The sequence below is a fragment of the Macaca thibetana genome, chromosome 16 (assembly GCF_024542745.1).
Source record: "Macaca thibetana thibetana isolate TM-01 chromosome 16, ASM2454274v1, whole genome shotgun sequence".
NCBI lineage: Eukaryota > Metazoa > Chordata > Mammalia > Primates > Cercopithecidae > Macaca > Macaca thibetana.
The window spans coordinates 22457911-22477172 of NC_065593.1; the positions used below are offsets into that span (position 1 = coordinate 22457911).

Here is a 19262-nt window from a genome sequence, read left to right on the forward strand (position 1 = left end):
GTCCCTGCCCCATGGCGCTTACATTCTAGTGGGGAAAACCAAACAATAAAGAAAGCCGGCCCGGTGCAGTGGCTTATGCCTACAATCCCAGAGCTTTGGAAGGCTGAGGCAGGCAGATCACTTGAGGCCAGGAGTTCAGAACCAACCTGGGCAACATGGAAAAACACCATCTCTACTAAAAATACAAAAATTAGGCAAGCGTGGTGTGCACCTGTAGTCCCAGCTACTTGGCAGGCTAAGGTGGGAGGATCACTTGAGCCCGGGAGGTCGAGGCTGCAGTGATCATGCCACTGCATTCCAGCCTGGGTGACCAAGTGAGATGATGTCCCAAAAAAAAAAAAAAAAGGAAAAGGAAAAAAAGTCGACATCCTATATAATGCCAGGAACTGTATGAGGAAGTATTTTGAAGAAAAATAAAATGGTTAAAGGACTAACACAGAGAGACAGGTTGGCAGTGGGGCGAGGGTATCATTTTACATGGCATAGTCAGGGAGGCCTTTCTTTTTTTTTTTTTTTTTTTTGAGTGGAGTCTCGCTCTGTCACCCAGCCAGGCTGAAGCAGCTGGGGGATGAGGAATGGCAATGAGATCTCTCCATAGTTTTGCTGTAGAAAGGAGCAGAAAGGTGAGGCAGTGGCTGGAGGGAGCCTGAGGTTTGGCAGGAGTTGCGTGTTAGCTATTCATTTATTTTTTGACATGGGGCTAGGAGAGCCTGTCTGTACACTGCTGGGAATGACTCAGCAGAGAGAGACACTGATGATACAGAGAGAGAAGAGGGAAATTTTCAGCAGTGAAGTCCTAGAGCGATTGAGAGAGCACAGAATTCAGTGCTCAAGTGCAGGGATTGAACAGTCTTGGGAGGTGAAGAGCTGCCTGTTGCTGGACCTCTAGAGTGAGCAAGGGGGCTGACTTATAAAGTAAGCATCACATAAGTCACTGGATCTGATGAGCTTCTAACCAAAAAGTCTTCAGACTCACAAAACTCCAGACATACCTGGAAACTATGGAGCACAGCAATGTTGATCTCAACGACAGCCTGGTCTTTCCAGAGCGAGGCCAGCTTGTGCGTTTCCAAGCCCATTCTCCTGCCCACTTCCTACAGAGGCAGAGTGATAGCGGGGAGTCAGTCCCTGGAGCCACCCCCAGGCCCACACCTCCAGCTGGCCAGCTGGGCTGCTTGTGTTACCTCCAGGATGTTGTAGCGTTGGACGTCACAGAAGTCTCGGACTCCGATCTCTGTGCCCATGTACCAGCCATTGAAGGGGCACCCTGGGAACTCCAGGCCGCCCACCTCGAGCAGCATGTTGGCCACTGCAGGCAGGGCGTACCACTTTAGCTCCAGTTCCCGAAACCACTCATATCTGGCAAAAAGGCAGACACAATTTAACTGGGGCCTTCCTTTTTTTTTTTTTTTTTTTTGAGACTTGGTCTTGTTCCATTGCTCATGCTGGAGTGCAGTGGCACAATCATAGCTCACTGCAGCCTTTAACTCCTGGGCTCAGACGATCCTCCTGCCTCAGCCTCCCAAGTAGCTAGGACTGCAGGCATGTGCCACCTTGCTCAGCTAATTTTTTTCTTTCTTTTTTTTTTTTTTGTAGAGTCTCACTATGTTGCCTAGGCTGGTCTTGAACTACTGGCCTCAAGCAATCTTCCTGCCTCAGCCTCCCAAAAGTGCTGGAATTACAGGTATGAACCACCATGAACCACCATGTCTGGTGCTGGGGGCTTCACTTTTGCACCTTTGCCCTCCCATTGACCCCCCACCTTCCCACCAAGAAAAAAGCTTCAGAAAGAGTCAAACAAGAAAACTCCTTTCCAAGAGTTGATTCTGAGTTAATCCCAGCCCGAGAGACGTATTGGACACACAGGGTGCCATTTATTAAATTATGCATTCATGCACTCATTCATTCATGCAAACCCATATTAAGCATCAAGTATGTGCCAGGCTCTGTGCTAAATGCTGAGAATGCAACACAATAGAGCAATTAAGGACACCAGTGTCAGAAAGCCGGGGTTCAACTTCTGCCTCACCACTGACTAGCAGTGTGACCTTGGGATGTTTTTAGCCTCTCTGAGCCTCAACATCCTCGTTATCAGAATAGAAATCATAGCATCAAATTCATGGAATTATTATAAAGCTAGTAATATCATTCACTTGTATATTCATTTATTCCACAAATATTTATAACTGAGCACCTACTATGTGCCAGGCACTCTGCTAGCTGTTGGGTATGCATTGTGAACAGAAAAGAAAAGATCTCCACTCTCAAGGAGCTTATAGTCTAATGTCTAGACTCTAGATTATAAATGGGTAAACAAATACATAAGGAATAAAAACAAGATGATGTGTTAGACTGAGGGTAAGGGGGCCCTCCTCTAGCTTGAGTGGTCAGAGAGTCTTCTCACAGGAGATGGCATTATAGGAAATGCCTTTTGACAAGAAGAAATGAGCCTAGAAAAATTCTGAGGAAAGGGCATGTCAGGCAAAGGGAACAGGGAGTACAAAGGCTGTGAGTTGGGACTGAATTCAGTTCATTCAATGGCCAGGAAGAAGAGCCCAGCCCAATGTCTGCGAGAGAGTAAATCTCAATACGCAGAGGTATTTTTGCAATTATGAGAACTGCCTAGAGCAGGGGCTGGGCCAGTGGGACTCTTGAAGTCACTGGAGCCCTATATGCCCCCGACAGGAGAGGGACAGCTAAGAGCATTGTCAGGAGGGCAGAAGAGGCCTGGGCTGCTCCTTTCCAGAATCTCAACGCATTCCTCTCCTGCAGTCACTGCTTCCCAAGCTCCTGGGGCCGCGTGCATCTAAGCCTCTGCTTCCCCTCAGCATCAACAAATCATCCTGTCTGAGGCCCGAGGTGCCAGTGCAGACTGGCTGCAGAACGCAACAATGACAAAAGAGTCCTTGAAAGCCAGCCCCCTGAGTGTCACCTGCTGCTGGCTGGGCTTTAGGGGAGGTATTCGGAGGGGCCTGAGGGCTGGAGCCTCACTTAGGAAAGAAGAGCTGTGTGTTGACTCACCCCTGCCCCCAGCACCCTCAGCCCACTTACTTGGGATGTTCCATGGCCACCTCAAGCACAAGGTCAGGTGGGATTTCGAAGAGCTCAGGGTCACGGCCGTCAGCCTGTAGGACCAGGGGGACCACATCGAAGCGGCCATACTTGGGCTTCCAGCCCAGGTCGATGCACAGCTGGGGAACAAGACAGGCCCGTGAGTCTGCAAGCCCGGACTGCGTGTCTCCTCTGGGCTCCACTCTGTCACTCGCTCACCACGGGGCTCCCTGCCCCCAGGGCCAGGGGCTGAGGCTGGGCTGGGTACCTGAGTGAATTCCACGTTGGCAGGATCCCCTCTGATGCTGCCATCTGGCATCTGGTAGCCCGCGTAGCGGATGAGCTGAGCATTCCACACCCGGAAGTCGTGCTTACCATCGCTCCGCTGGGGGAACACGGTGATGGCCGACCTTCCCGGGACAGGAACAGTGCTGTTTACCACCTGGCCCTGATGGGGGCCCAGCCATCCTGCACTGGCCCTACCTCCCCCTCCACCCTACCTGCTCTGCAGCCCCTGATCCCGAGCTGACTGAGCCAGCCTCCTGACATGCCCCTCCTCCTGCCCTCCCTCAAGACCCAGGGCCCACCCCCTCAAGGGGGCCTTCCCATCCATCAGGCAGGGTTAGCTGATTTGCCAGTCTTTCCTTCGCTGCCCTATGTCTCCCTCTTTGCAGTGGAGTTAGCTGGATGCCTGTCTAGTGCAGGTCGTAGGCTCATGGCAGCTGGAGCAGCATCTTAGGGTTCTAGTCACTCTGCCTCCTACCCCCCATACCCCACCTTCCTCCTGCTCCCCCAGCCTAGTCCTGTGTTGGGTTGCATTAGGTAGGCACTGAGTGCTTGCTGAACAAAAAGATGAATGAATGACTGAATGAGCTGTTCAGTCCTATTAGCTGTGATCTCATTGGTTGGGAGAGGAAGGTAACCTCTTAACATCCCAACCCTTCTAAAAAATGGGAGCCCCAACCCTGAATAGTGAAGCAGTTACTACTTAAAGATTCTCCATCCCCTCCAAATGGCTCCACGTCAGAAGGAAACCAAAGGCATGGGCTGCCGATGGGAGCTGAGCTCACAGGGGCTGGGCTCGCTACTGGAGGTCCCCGAAGAAGCCTGAGTCTTTCTCTTTTTCCTTTCTCTCTGGTTTCTCTTGGAGCTGGAGATGCCTCCCCTAGACCCAAGTGCTGCATCTTTTGGCTGAGATTCTCAGGCAAGGCAAGCCCCTCTGCAGCCCTGGGAAACGTGCACCGACCTGATGTTGCCATTGTTGGTGGAGTAACGCACGTGTCTGCAGATGTGTTCAAACATTTCCCGGGCGGTGGAACAGTTGCGGGCATCGAAGACCTACAACAGCCCATCCAGACCATGCCCATCAAAGACTGGGCAGACAGAGGCTTTGAGGCTGATCAGAAGTCACTGGGAACCAATGGAGCAGCCGAAACACTCAACACTCAAACACTCAACACCATGCAGAAGAGTGCAGCCTCCCATCTGCACCACCACTCCCATCTCATAGCTGCCCTCTAGGGGAACACAGGCAACTCCACTCAGATGATCCCAGCAAAGCCAGAATTCCAAGAAAACCTGACTTGAAAGCACATGAATCGGGATTCCTACAGCCCCAGGCTAGGTCCTTTCCCACACCAGCACATATTACACAGCCAGAGTTGGTTTCACTGGCAGTTCTAATCGATTTCTCTGTCCAAGAGCTTTCAATATTATCCTGCAACAAATGATTCCCCAACAAAAAGATGGCCTAGGAGGCTAGGCTAAATAAAATGTTCTCTTGGAGCCAAGAATTCAAGCATTCGAGGAAAACAACACATCTTGCAGCACCACGGCCTCAAGAGTAATAAAAACAAGGTCGTGGTTTACTCTAATGATGGCATTTAGTCTCCTGAATTTAACACAATAGAGAACGGGCAGCTAGAAACTCTGGTGCTGAAACACGATTCAAGGCTTCTAGAGAGGGACTCTAGGTGCCCCATCTCAACATTTGGGAATGTGAGAGAGGGTCCAGGGCCGTGGCTTCAGTCCCAGGAGGCCTAGGCACAGCTCTGTGTGGCTGTTCCAAGCCATCTGCTCAGGGCCTGGCCGCCTCCAGCTCTCTCCTGCTCAGGTCTAAGGAAGTTCACCTGCAGGTTGGACCACTGGATCCTCCCAATGCAGCGTGGGGCATTGCGCCAGGCCTGCTTGGTGGCGAAGATGAGCTCATCTCCCGTCAGTTGGTAGGTTCCTGTTGTTTCTATCTCCTTTGTTACCGCTTCCACCCTGGCCAGATGTTCCTCTATTTTTGCCCTGGGGGACAGGAAGACAGAAGGAAGATCAACAATGAGATGGCCTTACATGGGGATTGATTCAATCCACAGAAGCAGGAACTGAAATAGGACACCAGAAGGGCAAGACGCCTCTCACCAGAGACAGCTCCCTCCAGGACTGGCTTTGGGGACCCCACACTTAGCCTAGAAGCACCCCACGCTTATTGCTCTGCTGTCCCCATCTTGAAATTCTTAATCATTTTAAAATAAAGAGGCCACATTTTCATTTTTACACTGAGTCCTATAAATGTTACTCAGCCAGTCCTGAGTCCATGGGAATGCTGCTTATTTTCAGGTGCTTTTTCTTTAATCATATTCATCTCAGTAAGGGGTGCAATCCTTCTCAGACACTTGCAAGCCTGGGAGGAGTGTCCCATCCAGCCATAGCAATGTCCTGCCTCTCCATTAGTTAGGAGAGTGCCCTCCTGCCTTGACATGGCTGAGAGAAGATGAGCCAGCCCCTCCGTGGCAGCTCCCGTGTACTGGGTACCCACATGAGCCAGGCACTGGGTGAAGCAACTCGCAGGCAGGGTCTCACTGAGTCTGGGAGGGAGATATTTTCGCATCTGTTTTATAGCCAAGGATCTCAAGGCTCTAGGAGGTTAAGTACCACGCCCAGGAACATAAGTACAGAAAAGAGCAAAGTCAGGACTCAGACCCAGGTCGCCCTGATGCCAAGCCCAGATCCTTAACTGTTGGCAATGTGACCCTCCACCTTCCACCCTAGCGGGGACGGTAAGCCCAAAGATGTTGAGGGCCTGCCCACCCTTTCTCAGGAGCCTGGTCAAGCCAGGACTGGGACCTGGCTATTGGAGCTCAGTCTGCAGGGTCCCAGGGCCTGGCCAGAAAAGAGCTGCCCACGTCATAGTCTCTCTAAACCATGGTGTTCCTCAGCCTCAGAATTGCTCATTCAGTCACTCCATATGCAATTCTAAACTTGCTTCTCTCCTCCCCTCCCAGACTTCAAAAATATCCCAAAGGGAGGGAGGGACTCAGTCAGAAAGGCTTTGAAACACACACACACACACACCAACAACAACAACAACCTTGAGATTTCCAATCAGCCCCAAAGCCTTTGAAACAGTATCAAAACTATTTAAAGAATGAACTCCTGATTAAGGAGAGTGGGTAACTCCGAACAAAATGGCCTTTCTGTGGATGAAGAGTGTCTCGACAACTTTTCCTTGATTCGAGAAAAAAAGCACGAAGACAAAACACTTGATGATATTTATCCCCAAGGACACCCCTGCCATAAGAAGCTGCTGGGTGAGGTGGGAACCACCCCACTGCTGGGAGACCTCCCTCCCCACACAAAGCTTCCAGCAATATTCCCCACTCTGCATCCGAGCATGAAAACAGTAATGATCACCATAACACCCACACCGCCAACACACATGGTGGTCAGCACGTGCATATGCAAGAGAAGATTATTTTTTACATTCACATCCAATTCCTTCAGAGTTTTAGATGTGACGGCCGTTTTCATATAATCATGTTTCTAAGGCATTACAAATGCTATGATGTCTATGAGCTCTGAAAAAAAGGAGTGGCTTTCATCATCAGTGAACACATTTAAATGTAACATGCAGCAAGTCACAATCTCTAAATATGCTATGATTCTTCAGATACAAAAGGCCACTGACCCCGCTCAGCTGGTCATGTCTTAGACTGCCAGGGTCCTTGTGAGCAGAGGCTGCCATTCCCCGTCCACACCCCCAGGATCTCTTGGTCAGGGAAGCAGGGGTTCAAGGTATGTACTTGTGACTTGGAGAAATACAGTTTTCCTCTGTGAGAAGCAAATGGGTTCCAATACCACCAAGCGTGGCCCTGTAGCCCTACTGGGCTTCTGAACACCCGCCCAATTGCCTTCCACACAACAGCAAGGCCTCCCAGGTCCAGAATAGAGTTGGGAACCTGCAAGGCCACATGACTAGGTACTAGAGCACTGACAGGAAAAGCAAGGGCTCGGGCACCAGCTGCCTGGGTTCAAATCCCCACTCTGGGGCTTCGGAGGATGTGACTTTGAGCAAGGTACATCTCTTCTGTGGACTTCAGTTGCCTTGTCTGTAAGATGAGGATAATAATAATACCAATCTCATAGTGTTGTGGTGCACACGTGCTTTGTGCTAAATAAATAAATAAATAAGTACTGTGGCCCAATGAAACCTATCCAGGAAAATCCCTGGACCCCGAAAGGCTCATTAATTAACAGCTGAGCTGAAAGGCCAAGGATCTTGTGAAGTTTGCAGTCACAAAGCAGGCAGCCCCTAGCAGGCCGCTCAATCCAGGCTGCACATTAGAATCACCAGGGGAGCTTTTGAAGCACACACACGTCTGCCTCGTCCCCACCTCCCAAGATTCCGCTGCCCTTGACTCAAGGGACCCTGCCATCAGAATTTTGCAGGCTTTCCAGGTGAGTCTACTGTGCAGCCAGGGTTGAAGACCACTGACCCTGGAAGATGTGGGCCTTTTCTGAAGACTCACGGTCCCTCCCAGCTCAGACATTCTAGGATTGTAGAAAACTGGAGGTGGGCCACGTGCAGCGGCACACATCTGTAATCCCGGCATTTCTGGAGGCCGAGGCAGGAGGATCGCTTGAGCTCAGGGGTTGAAGACCAGCCTGGGCAACATAGCGAGACCCTGTCTTTACTAAAAATTTAAAAAATTAGCTGGGCATAGTGGTGTACACCTGTGGTCCCAGCTCCTCAGGAAGCTGTGGTGGGAGGATCATTTGATCCCAGAGATTGAGGCTGCAGTGAGCAGAGATTGTGCCACTGAGTTCCAGTCTGGGAGACAGAGCAAGACCCAGTCTCAAAAAAAAAAAAAAAAAAAAAAAAGAAGACGAAGAAAAGAAAAGAAAAGTGGAGGTGGTACCACTAGAAGCCACTCTTTCCACCAGGGAGTCCCAGGTACACGTCTGTGGCTCACTTCATGTGGTGCAGTGCTGTGTGAGGCTCTGCCCTAATAGCTACACTCCCCTCCCAGCCTAGAAAACAATCCATTTCTGGGCCAGGCTCAGTGGCTCATGCCTGTAATCCCAGCACTTTGGGAGGGTGAGGTGGGTGGATCACAAGGTTGGGAGATTGAGACCAGCCTGGCCAACAAGATGAAACCCCGTCTCAACTAAAAATACAAAAAAAAAAAATTAGCCAGGTGTAGTGGCACATGCCTGTAGTCCCAGCTACTCAGGAGGCTGAGGCAGGAGAATCGCCTAAACCCAGGAGGCAGAGGTGGCAGTGAGCCGAGATCGCGCCACTGCACTCCAGCCTGGGCAACAAGATCAAAACTCCATCTCAAAAAACAAAAACAAAAAAAAAAACAAACAAACAAAAAGAAAACAATCCATTTCCTTCAGACATTCTTTCTTACAATCTCTTCGTGCATTTTTGTTTTAAGTTTTAAAGGGGCCTAAATTACATAGCCACATATTTTATTTGGACAACACAGTGTTCTAAAAACATAATAATGGCTAATATTTATGTCGTGCTTACTATGGGCCAGGCATTGTTCCCAGCTCTTTATATTCTTTAACTCCTTTCATCTTTATAAACTCCCGTAGACTACCCTCCTCCTGCAAGGTGGGTACTATTATTATCACCATTTTCGGTAAGAAAATCAAGGCATAGAGAGACAAAGTAACTTGCCCAGGGTTACTCAGCTTGTAAGGGGCACAGCTAGGATTTGAAACTGGGAAGGCCACAGTGCTTTACAACCTCTCTTTGGATGATTAAAATTGTATATGTTGGCAATAAAATTGGCAAATGACAATTAAAAATCTTTGTATTCCAGTGTCTGACACAAGGCTGGGGCATACTCAGTGCCTGATGTGTGTCTGTCAAGCAAATGACCAATTGGTCATAGAAATAAAGGATGTCTAGCATGGTCTTCAGGGAAGCCTCACTGGGTAGAAAAAAAAAAAAAGAGAACTCCAGAAATGTAGAATCCCACCAGAGTCAGGGCAAAGAGCAATGGCCTGCTCTCTCCTAGTCAGGTGGCCTGGCTTCTAGCTGGAATGAGGTGACTTCAAGTATGTCACCAGCTTCCATGTTCACACCTGTAGGAGGCCTGACTAGGTGGCCTCAGAGATCCTTTCTGTCTCAAATATTTCACAGTTAAAGGGTCCATATTAATTCATAATCAAGGTCTCTGTAAGCCAGGACACTGTTCTGAACTTACTGAATCCTCACAAAAATCACACGAGCCACCTTCTATTATTTTCTCCATTTTATATTAGGTTGGTGCAAAAGTAGTTGCAGTTTTTGCCATTAATATGATGAGGATGTTGAGACACAATGTGGGAGCCAGGGTTCAAATTCAGTCACTTTTAACCGGTATCACTATGTACAACTTTATCCTACAATTATGAGAACCTGCTCCAGGGTCTTCTCCCCTAGAAAACCATTTTCGCTCTGCAAAACCATAGTGATTTAACACCACAAATCTGGAAAAGAAAGCTATCTAGCTAGGGTCAGAGGCGATGGGTGGAGACAGGAGAGCAGAAGGAAGGGCAGGAGGCAGCGACCCTGCAGCGGGCAAGCCTTACTCTTTGAAGGAGCCGTAATATTGGTTGACAAATTCGATAGCTTGAGGTAGAAGCTCATCTGGAGGGGTAGGCTTGTCCCTGGGTCCTCTGGTCAAACTTTTGGGAGTCATAATGGACCCCAAGCAAGATTTGGACCTGCAAGTCAAAATCTGGAAAGAGAGAGGCAGGTGGTGAGGGTGGGCCATTTGGCCTCTTGCCACCCTCCTCTGGGGCCAGCTCTCCTGGCCACCTGGCTCCTCTCTGGCTGCTCTGGCTCCCTGCACCTCCTCTCCACCCCTGTGGCACCTCCTCCTTGGGGTCCACCTGGCTTTCTCCCACCTAGATCTCCTCTCTTCCACTGGCTGAACCCCAGTGGGTGTGAGTCAGGTTTGCCCCCCTACTCCGGACTCAGTCTCTGGCCCTGCTCCCCAGCCAGCTCCAGATCCAGAGCAAAGTCAATCCAATATGGCTCCTATGGGAACACGATATTGGTATTTGGCCAAAACAAACTGAAATGAGACATAGGATGGCACACGCGGACACACACACACACATACACACACACACACACACACACACACGAATGAAGTACACCCGAATGTTAACTGTGGTGGTTTGGGGGCATGTGGGAAATCATTTTACTTTCATGGTCTTGAAATTGTCCATTCTTCCCCACTTTACAACCATAGAATGTATCCTGAAGTTAGAACAAAAATTTAGATGACCAAAAGAAGCCTGAAAAGACATTTAGTCCAACCACTCACAGGATACTTGAACCCCTCTGCAATCTATCAAATTGCACTTAAATCCTTCCAGTGACAGGGAGCTCACTACCTCCTGATGTAATACAGTCCAGCTCTGAGCAGTTCTGTTAGAAAATTCTCCCTGACATTATCCTGAAATCTAAGAAAGATATGAATTTGTTTCTGCAATCATTTATTTGACCTTCTGGATTATCCATTATCTACTGGGGTGGTTAACAGGGAGTTGGCATCATTAAGTCAATGCACAGATGCCTACTGTAATCTGTGAAGAATGTCTCTGTTTCCAGACCCCTTTGCCCAAGCAGATGATTGTTTGGTTTGCCCAGGGGGACGCCTGTTTGATCCACAAAGCCTTGGCAGCTTCACCAGCTTGGGACAAAGGTGGTTCTCCCTGAAGCCCCAGACGTACCCCTTTGGCCTTGTGGTGAAGTGTGTCCTGGAAAGTCATCCCGCTGCCCCAGTTTTTGATCCTCACGTGCCGTGGGGAGGACAATGGGGTTGCATCCGGCTTGACCAGAGATTCTGGAGACTTCTGCGAGGGGAAAAAAGCCAGGGTTTTCTCTCAGGTCTCTCCCAGACCCCAGCCCCTGCCCTGTCTTGGAGTGGGGAAGGATCTATTGGTGGCCACACAGGGCAGGGTGTCCCTCCCCTGAGCCACCTGGGCCAGTGCCTGCAAAGAGCTCCAGGTGCCTGGGCCACTGGCCAGGGTCCTCTCCTCACCCAGGGCCCTGCCAAATGCTTCCTCAGAGGAACTGCCGTAGGAGGGACTAAGTTAGAGGTGAGGAGGATGACTGTCAGAGCCAATACCACCGAGAACAGAAAGGCACCACTGCCTTCCTTCCCTGGGAGCATGGAAGGACATATAAGCCACCCTCTCTCCCACTCCCACCCATTTCTCTGCCCACCTCTCTAGAATGGTAGGGAACCCAAGGGATAGAAGCTAGCTGTCAGTGCACCTCAGGGGCCACCACTCCCGACCACTGGGTGTTGTCCCACTCTCCCAAAGCCCTTCCTCATTCCCACCTGTTCCCCCCAACACCCCAGGTCTGGGACTCTCCACTCTCCACCCAAACCCTGGCTTCCTGCCCTCTCCAGCCCAGCCTCTAACAGGCTGCTCTGTCTGCATCTGCCTGGACCAGAGAGGAAGGGGCTTCCCACACCCATGTGACTCACTGACCTTTCCTGTCCCCACGAGGGGCTGCGGGGACTCATTCTGCTGCTTGCTGAGGCTGTGATACTGAAGGTCATCCTGTGTCACTAGACTGTGAAAGGAAACAGCTAGTATGAGATGGGGTATCTGAGGGTGGAGGGGGCTCTTGGAGTTCCCTCTGTCAGTACCCTCATTTGACAAATAGGGAAACTGAGTCCGGAGGGTGGGAGTGAATTGTTCATGGTCAGTCTGACCAACTGCCCCCCATCCCCACCTTCCCTCTTCCTCTTATCTTCTTCCTCCTGCAGAGCCAAAAGGGCATGAGCAGAGCTGAGCCAAAGCTACTGGCCCAAACAGCAGCCCATAGAGGATCTGGAAAATGCTCCTTCACCCTCTGGACTGTACAAACGTGGCACAGGGGCTGGGTGGGCAGAGAATGGCTCCAACAACTCTGCCTCCCAGACCAGCAGCATTGCCCAGCAGCCACTTGGATTGATTGATTGACTGATTGATTTATATTTATATTTGTATTTTTTGACTGTCATCCAGGCTGGAGTGCAGCGGCATGATCTCAGCTCTCTGCAACCTCCACCTCTCAGGTTCAAGTGAACCTCCCACCTCAGCCTCTTGGGTAGCTGGGACTATAGGCGCACACCACCACACCCGGCTAATTTCTCTATTTTTGGTAGAGATGGGGTTTCACCATGCTGCCCAGGCTGGCCTCAAACTCCTGGCCTCAAGTGATCCTCCTGCCTTAGCCTCCCAAAGTGCTGGGATTATAGGTGGGAGCCACCGCGCCCAGCCCCAGTCACTTATTTTTCATGACTTAAGCTTTTTTTATTTAAAACACTTGATTTATCTTCGTATTCTACATTTCTGTTATGGAAAATGTTAAGCATACAAAATTAGAGAGAAGAGTCCAATAACCTTCCCTGGGCCCTTTACCCAGATTCAACCCAATTCAACAGTGATCAATCCACTGCCAATCTCATTTCAACTATACCCTCCCTGCCTCATCATTATTTTAAAACAAATCTAAGATGTCAAGTCACCTTCACCGAGGTAAAAACAAGCATTGTAAAACTTAGCATTAAATTACAGATTACTTAAAAATTAAATTAAACATTACTTAAAGTAACTTTTTAAATTAAAGATTACTTTAAAATTCAGTATTCTGAAACCGGTCAGAAACCATTTGTTCTCGTTTGGGATTTCAGGTTCATTCAGGCAAACTGAATAGTCACCACTCGCACATGCCTCCCCTAGGGAGAATCATCCCACCAGGGCACCTTGGTTTGAAAGTGTATTGTATTCCATGTTCTTGGCAGTATTTTCCAGTGTGTGCATGCTTGTGCATCAGAGGGAGAGGGGGTTAGAGACTATTATGAGGGTCTCTCATTTTCTACTTGATACATATCTATGATGTTGAAATGGGATAAATGACCATGTATTGCTTTTATTATAGGAAAAAAATGACTATATGTTACCATTATGTAATTAATTATGTACATTACATAGTAGCAGTAAGTGATTCATAACTATAAAGAGATACTGTCTTAAAAGAGGATGTAAGTACGCATCAGAAAGCAACTTATACCTGAATCAAGGGATTCCACAACCCCGTAAAGGGCCTTCCACGTGACCAACCATTGTCACATGGCAAAGATGCTTTGCTTGGCCAAACTTTACTCAGACTTCTGAATCTTCTGCTGGGCCCATCCATGCATTTCCTTGTAAAAATGCAGTTTTAGCAAAAGAATCCCTGCAAAGTCAGTTTAACAAGAACCCTCCATCCTCCATAGCTTGTCGCCCTCCCCATCTGATCAGGGTCCTCGTCCTCCATCCTCCCCCAGGCGATGTCTGATCACCTTAGCCTGTGCTAAGCAAGAATCCTGTTAGGTTGGTGAGGCAGAATTCCCCCTATGCCTGAAGTTTTTCTTGGTAATTTTCCATCCACAGACCCTGCCCTGATCTTTGGCTATAAATTCCCACTGGCTCCTGCTGTATTTGGATTTGGGCCCAATCTCTCTCCTCCACTGCCAGACCCCACTGCAGCAGGTCCCTGTACCTATCAAGATGGTCCTAAATAAAGTCTTCCATACTGTTCTTTAACAAGTGTCATTGAATAAGTTTTTCTTTAACACACCCCTCTAGTCTAGACTGGTGTGGCCTGCCAAAAAAAAAAAAAATTATATATATATATATATATATGATAATCTGGATATTCAGAACAGGTAAGCCACGGCTGAGCAGTCATCATGGGGCTGCTTCAACAGGAAGATGTATGAGGGATGGGGTCCCCAGGGAGGCAACTGCCCCCCTTGCTCTTCTGCCATTCCCCCTCACCCCAGCACCCACCCTGCACCCATTCTTGCTTCCTCTCACTTATTTCTGGAAGTAGAGTTGGACAATTTCAGAAGCTTCAGACCAGAAATATCTACAGTACTGTTTAGACTGAGAAGCAATGCCTTTGTACATTTAACATAATCATTTTACCCCATATTTCAAAAAGCATCATTTTTAAAAGTTGCCTAAAAATCCACTTTACAGATGGGCCACGATTAGCCTGGTCCCATTGTCCATGGCTGGATGTTAGACTGTGTCTAGTTTTGCCCTCATATGAATAATGCCTTACACTGTATAAGTGGTCTGATGCTGGCTGTGTGTGTGTGTGTGTGTGTGTGTGTGCGCGCGCGCGCGCGCGTACAAGCACAGAAAAACACCTCAGGAAAATGTTAGTAAATGTTAACAGTGACTAGCATTAACTGATAAGATCCTGGGCAATTTAACTTTTCTTATACTTTTCCACCTCTTCCAACTTTTTACAGTGATCACGAATTCCTTTCATAATTGGACAATTCTTTAAATTTGAAAAGTGAATAAACAAAGCTTTGCCCAGTTCCCTCCCACACCATTTCTTCTGTCTGGCTGCTGGGAGACAGGGTGACAGGGTGACCAGATGCCAGGTGAGCACCTTCAGGATCTGGACACTTCTTTCCAAATTATCGCATGGTTGATTCCGACCCCACAGACGCTCATGCAATTTGACTAAACCCACAGCAGTGCAGGGTCCTGAGGACCCTCAGGGACCTGCATTCAAAGAGAGTACTGGCAGCGGGCGCGGTGATTGACGTCTGTCATCTCAGCACTTTGGGAGGCGGAGGTGGGTGGATCACTGGAGCCCAGGAGTTCAAGAGCTGCCTGGGCAACATGGTGAAACCCTATCTCTACAAAAAAAAAAAAAAAAAAAAGTTGCCAGGTGTGGTGATGCGCGCCTGTAGTCCCAGTTACTCAGGAGGCTGAGGTGGGAGGATCACCTGAGCATGGAGGCGGAGGCTACGGTGAGCCAAGATGACACCACTGTCGCCTGGGTAACAGAGCGAGACCCTATCAATAAAAGGGGTCTGGGGCGTGGGGAGTGCTGGCAGTGTGGTGGCTTGCTTAGACCCAGAACTTTCCACAAGCCCTTGACCAGCCGAGCCGGTCACAGCTGCAGACTGTGGCTTGCCTGGGCTGACCTGGGGGCCAGATTCCCCTGCGGTTCCGGCGCCTCCCTGCCTGTTTACCTCACCTTACACCAAGGGTGATGGTGGGGACAGATGGGGAGGGTGGGGGGGATGACGCCCTGGGAAATTGATCTCATTTGTGAACCTCCTTGCTCTCTTAACCATATTTGATCCAAAGAGTGTAGCAACTTTCAACCTCAGTGCTGAAAACTTTCAAAAGCTCCCAAGTGCTGGAACATGCGCAGCGCAACTCAGCCCGCATAGACGCCTCTCATAGAGCATGGGGGGCTTCTCTGGGCAGTCTGGGCTCCTGAATTATTGCGACCTCTCACGCGTTCTAAACCAGGAAAACGCTTTTAGTAAACCCTCAGGAATCCCACAGGGCGCACATCCCTGCCCTCCGATTTCTCCCAGAGATGCTTGGGGCCGCGCCCGGGTTCGGAGCCCACCGCTTCCCTCCCAGGGCGGACCTCAGGCCGCGGGGTACCTGGCTCCGCGCAGGCAGCAGGCAGGCTTCGGCCGGAGGATCCTGCAGAGCAGCCGGCACAGCCGGGGCCCGGCAGCCTCGCACGCCGCGCCCAACCCCTCGCGCATGGTCCCGGCTTCTTAGGCGCAGATCCGCAGGCTCCCTGCGCCTCCCAGGGCCCGCGCTTTATCGCTCGGAGCCCGCAGCCCCCGCCCCGGGGGCGGGGCGAGCCGCACAGAGGCCGGGGCTCTTCACCTACTCTATGTCCGGGGCCGAGCCGCCCCTCCTTCCCTGCCTTCCCCGGCGATCCCGGGACCCAAGCACCCAGGGAGCCGCAGCCGGCGTCCGCCGCGGAGTTTGGATGGCACTGGACTGTGTCTGGGTTAAGAGGCCCGGGTGGTGTTGGACCTCGTGTTTGTTTATTCCCCATAAAATCACAATAAAGCTTATCATAATTACTCCCATTGCGCGATGCTTTCTAGTTTACAGAGCAAATTTTCTTTCTGTCATTTCGTTCAATCCCGTGGAGACGACAGCTCTACGTTGTCATCTCCACTTTATTGAGGCATTAGCTGGGGCCAGAGAGGTTAAGGATCTTGTCCAGGGCCACACAGCAGCCCCAGGGCCACAGCCCAGCCTAAGCTCACACCACCTCACAAGGCTGTCCCAGGAAGTATTATATCACTTGTTATATACAGCATGTTCTGTGCGATTCCAGAAAAGAAACCAAAGAAAGCACTGGGTTGGGGGTGACTTCTAGTAGGAATATTGCAGGAGGGATCGTAAACCGCCTTGGGTGCCTTGCAGGCCCCTTGTCCTTGCTACCTGGACTGCGCAGAGCCTCCTGACTTTGCTCCACCTGTAAGTTGCTCCTTATCTCAAGCAAGATAACAGGTAGGGTCCAGACCAGATGGGGCAGCAGCCCTGGACCTCAACATGCAGGGGGCCCTCCTGGCAGTATGCAAGCACATTAAATCCAAAACCCCAGTTAAAGCAGAATGAAAGAGGGCACATATTTATTTCAAGCCGACTGCAGCCCAGCTAGCAACACGTAGCTTGACTTAGTTCTGAATTCCATGTGTCTTCACCTAGATGCTCCCACATTTGCCTCTGTCTCTAAAATATACACACATACACACACACACACACACACACACACACACACACCATGCTCACTTCCTAATTGTTTACAAAGGTATAGAATCATCAGTCACTTAGAATAGGCTCTTGGTTTCATGACACCTGAACAGATTAGAAAATTACTTCTTAAAATCAAAATACATTCATTGGCTCTCATCGCTTTCAGGATGAAATCCCCTTTGCACAGCTGCTTCCTCTTCCAGTACCATCACCCCTCCCTCGAGTGGATGTTGCACTCTGAGTGTATGTACCTCCTCCCCCCAACTCCTCCCCACCCTACAGCCAGCCCAGGCGCCTCTGCAGTCTCCCCAGCAGAGGCCTCTAGCATGGTGCCAGTATACCCACAACTACGACCTCCTGTCTACTCTCTATCCCACCTACTCCTGACACAATTTCTCCAACTCTTTAACATCGTATTCTTCATGTACATCTCCCAAACCAGCGAGGAAGACATCCGTTTCCCCATTTCCTTCCTGACAGCAGGAACTGGGTCTTTTTTCTCTGTCTCTTGAACAGTCCAGCACACAGTAGGCCCTCCAGGAGAGCACAGATAGTGTAGATGTTATGAGTTTGGACTTGATTCAAACTTTAGCTCGACCATTTTCCAGGAATTGACCTCCAGTAAGTCACTCAATCTCGTAAAACAAGGATAATAATTCCTGTCTCATTATTGACATAGTAATAAGGACCTTATAACTGTTATCTATTGTTTTTAGCAGTGGTGTATGCAAGTAATAAGTGGCTCAAACAATTCACTGATGAGCAGAAGGGTTTCATTGGTATCTTAACTCCCAGCACAGAGCCAGGGGAGTGGGCATCCCATGTACTCGTCAATGGAGTGGGACATGCCCAGGACACAAAGGTGGCAGCCCCATGCAGGGGTCCCTCTGGACTGCCTGGATCTGAATCCTGGTTCTGTCATTTGCTAATTATGAGATCTTGAAAATTACTTCAACTTTCTGGGTTTCAGGGTCCTCATATTTAACATGGGATAACTAAAATTCCTTCCTTGTGGATCGTTGGGAGAGTTGAATGAATTGATGTGTGATATTTTTTTCTTCATCCCCTCCTCTATCCAACTGGATCCTTTCCGCCAGCCCACCCCAGCATGAAGAGGAGGGGGGAAAAGATGGTCAAGTGAGCTGGTTTGCCACAGTTCCGCTGCAGCTCAGGGCCCTCTCTGCAGTCTGAACTCACATTTCCTGAATTATCCAAAGACACAAGTCAATCCACAAGTCAGTCCCCAAAGACACAGGGATAACTGGCAATGCTATCAGAGGGTGTGGGGATGAGGGTTAAAGGCTGCAGCCAATACCATAAGGGTTTTGGGAAGAGAGAGATTCAGGGTGATCTGGAAAGATAGCGGATAGATCACTAGGGTCCAGAGTTCGAGAGCAGCCTGGGCAACATAGCAAGATTCTCAGTTTTAAGAGAGAGAGAGAGAGTGGGGGAGAGAGAGAGAGAGAGAAAAGAAAAGAAAAAATAAGCCCAGGTGCGGTGACTCACACCTGTAATAGCACTTTGGGAGGCCAAGGCAGGAGAATCGCTTGAGGTCAGGAGTTCAAGACCAGCCTGGCCAATATGGTGAAACCCCGTCTCTACTAAAAATACAAAAATTAAGGGGGCGTGGTAGCACATGCCTATAGTCCCAGCTACTTGGGAGGCTGAGGTGGGAGAATCGCTTGAAACTGGGAGGTGGAGGTTGCAGTGCAGTGAGCTGAGATGGAGCCACTGCACTGAGGTCTGGGCAACAGAGTGAGACTCTGTCTAAAAACAATAATAAATTAAAAAATAAAAATAGAAAAGAGAAAAATAGGGGATGAGTTGTGTCTGGATGAGCTGAGGGAGGAACGTGCTATGCACAGGCACTGGGGAGCTGAGGAAGGCTGGGTTGGGCAGGTGGGATGGGCTCTCCATTTGGGTAGGGTGTGCGCTCAGAACTCTGTGGAAGCTTTAACGTGGTGACAGGCAATGGGGAGCCACTGCAGGCTTTAGAATAGGGGCATGACTTGCTAGAAGTCCAGTTGGCAGGAGAGAGCTCAGAGCCAGTGTGGGGAGCTGGAGTCAGGGAGGCCAGCTGGCAGGGGCAGCAATGATGAGATGAAGAGAAAGAAGGGGTGAAGCTGCTGTCCCTCTACAGCCCTTAGAATCTGAAGTGCCAGCAGGACATCTAGAGGCCATCCAACCCTGTGTTCTCACCTCTTGGTCTCTTAGCCACCTCAGCTGCCACAGCCCAGACTGCCTGGTTTCAAAGTCGTCTCCTCCAATTCACCCGCCACACCACACCTAGACTGTCCTGCTCAAGAACCTACATTGGCTCCCTACTGCCAGGGAGAGCGAGTCCAAATCTC

General features: G+C 49.8%; 1 protein-coding gene across 1 annotated transcript in view; it reads right to left on the reverse strand.

Annotated features, from left to right (window-relative positions):
• The window catches only part of NOS2 (nitric oxide synthase 2), a 41967-nt gene that overhangs the window by 20869 nt on the left and 1836 nt on the right, over positions 1-19262 (reverse strand). Inside the window, exons 2-10 of the mRNA XM_050763279.1 lie at positions 11827-11911; positions 11059-11181; positions 9907-10055; positions 5181-5343; positions 4298-4389; positions 3320-3461; positions 3052-3191; positions 1185-1359; positions 993-1094 (exon numbers count right to left, since the gene is read on the reverse strand). Coding sequence (XP_050619236.1) covers positions 993-1094; positions 1185-1359; positions 3052-3191; positions 3320-3461; positions 4298-4389; positions 5181-5343; positions 9907-10055; positions 11059-11181; positions 11827-11911 — 1171 coding nt within the window. The remainder of the gene's footprint in view (positions 1-992; positions 1095-1184; positions 1360-3051; positions 3192-3319; positions 3462-4297; positions 4390-5180; positions 5344-9906; positions 10056-11058; positions 11182-11826; positions 11912-19262) is intronic.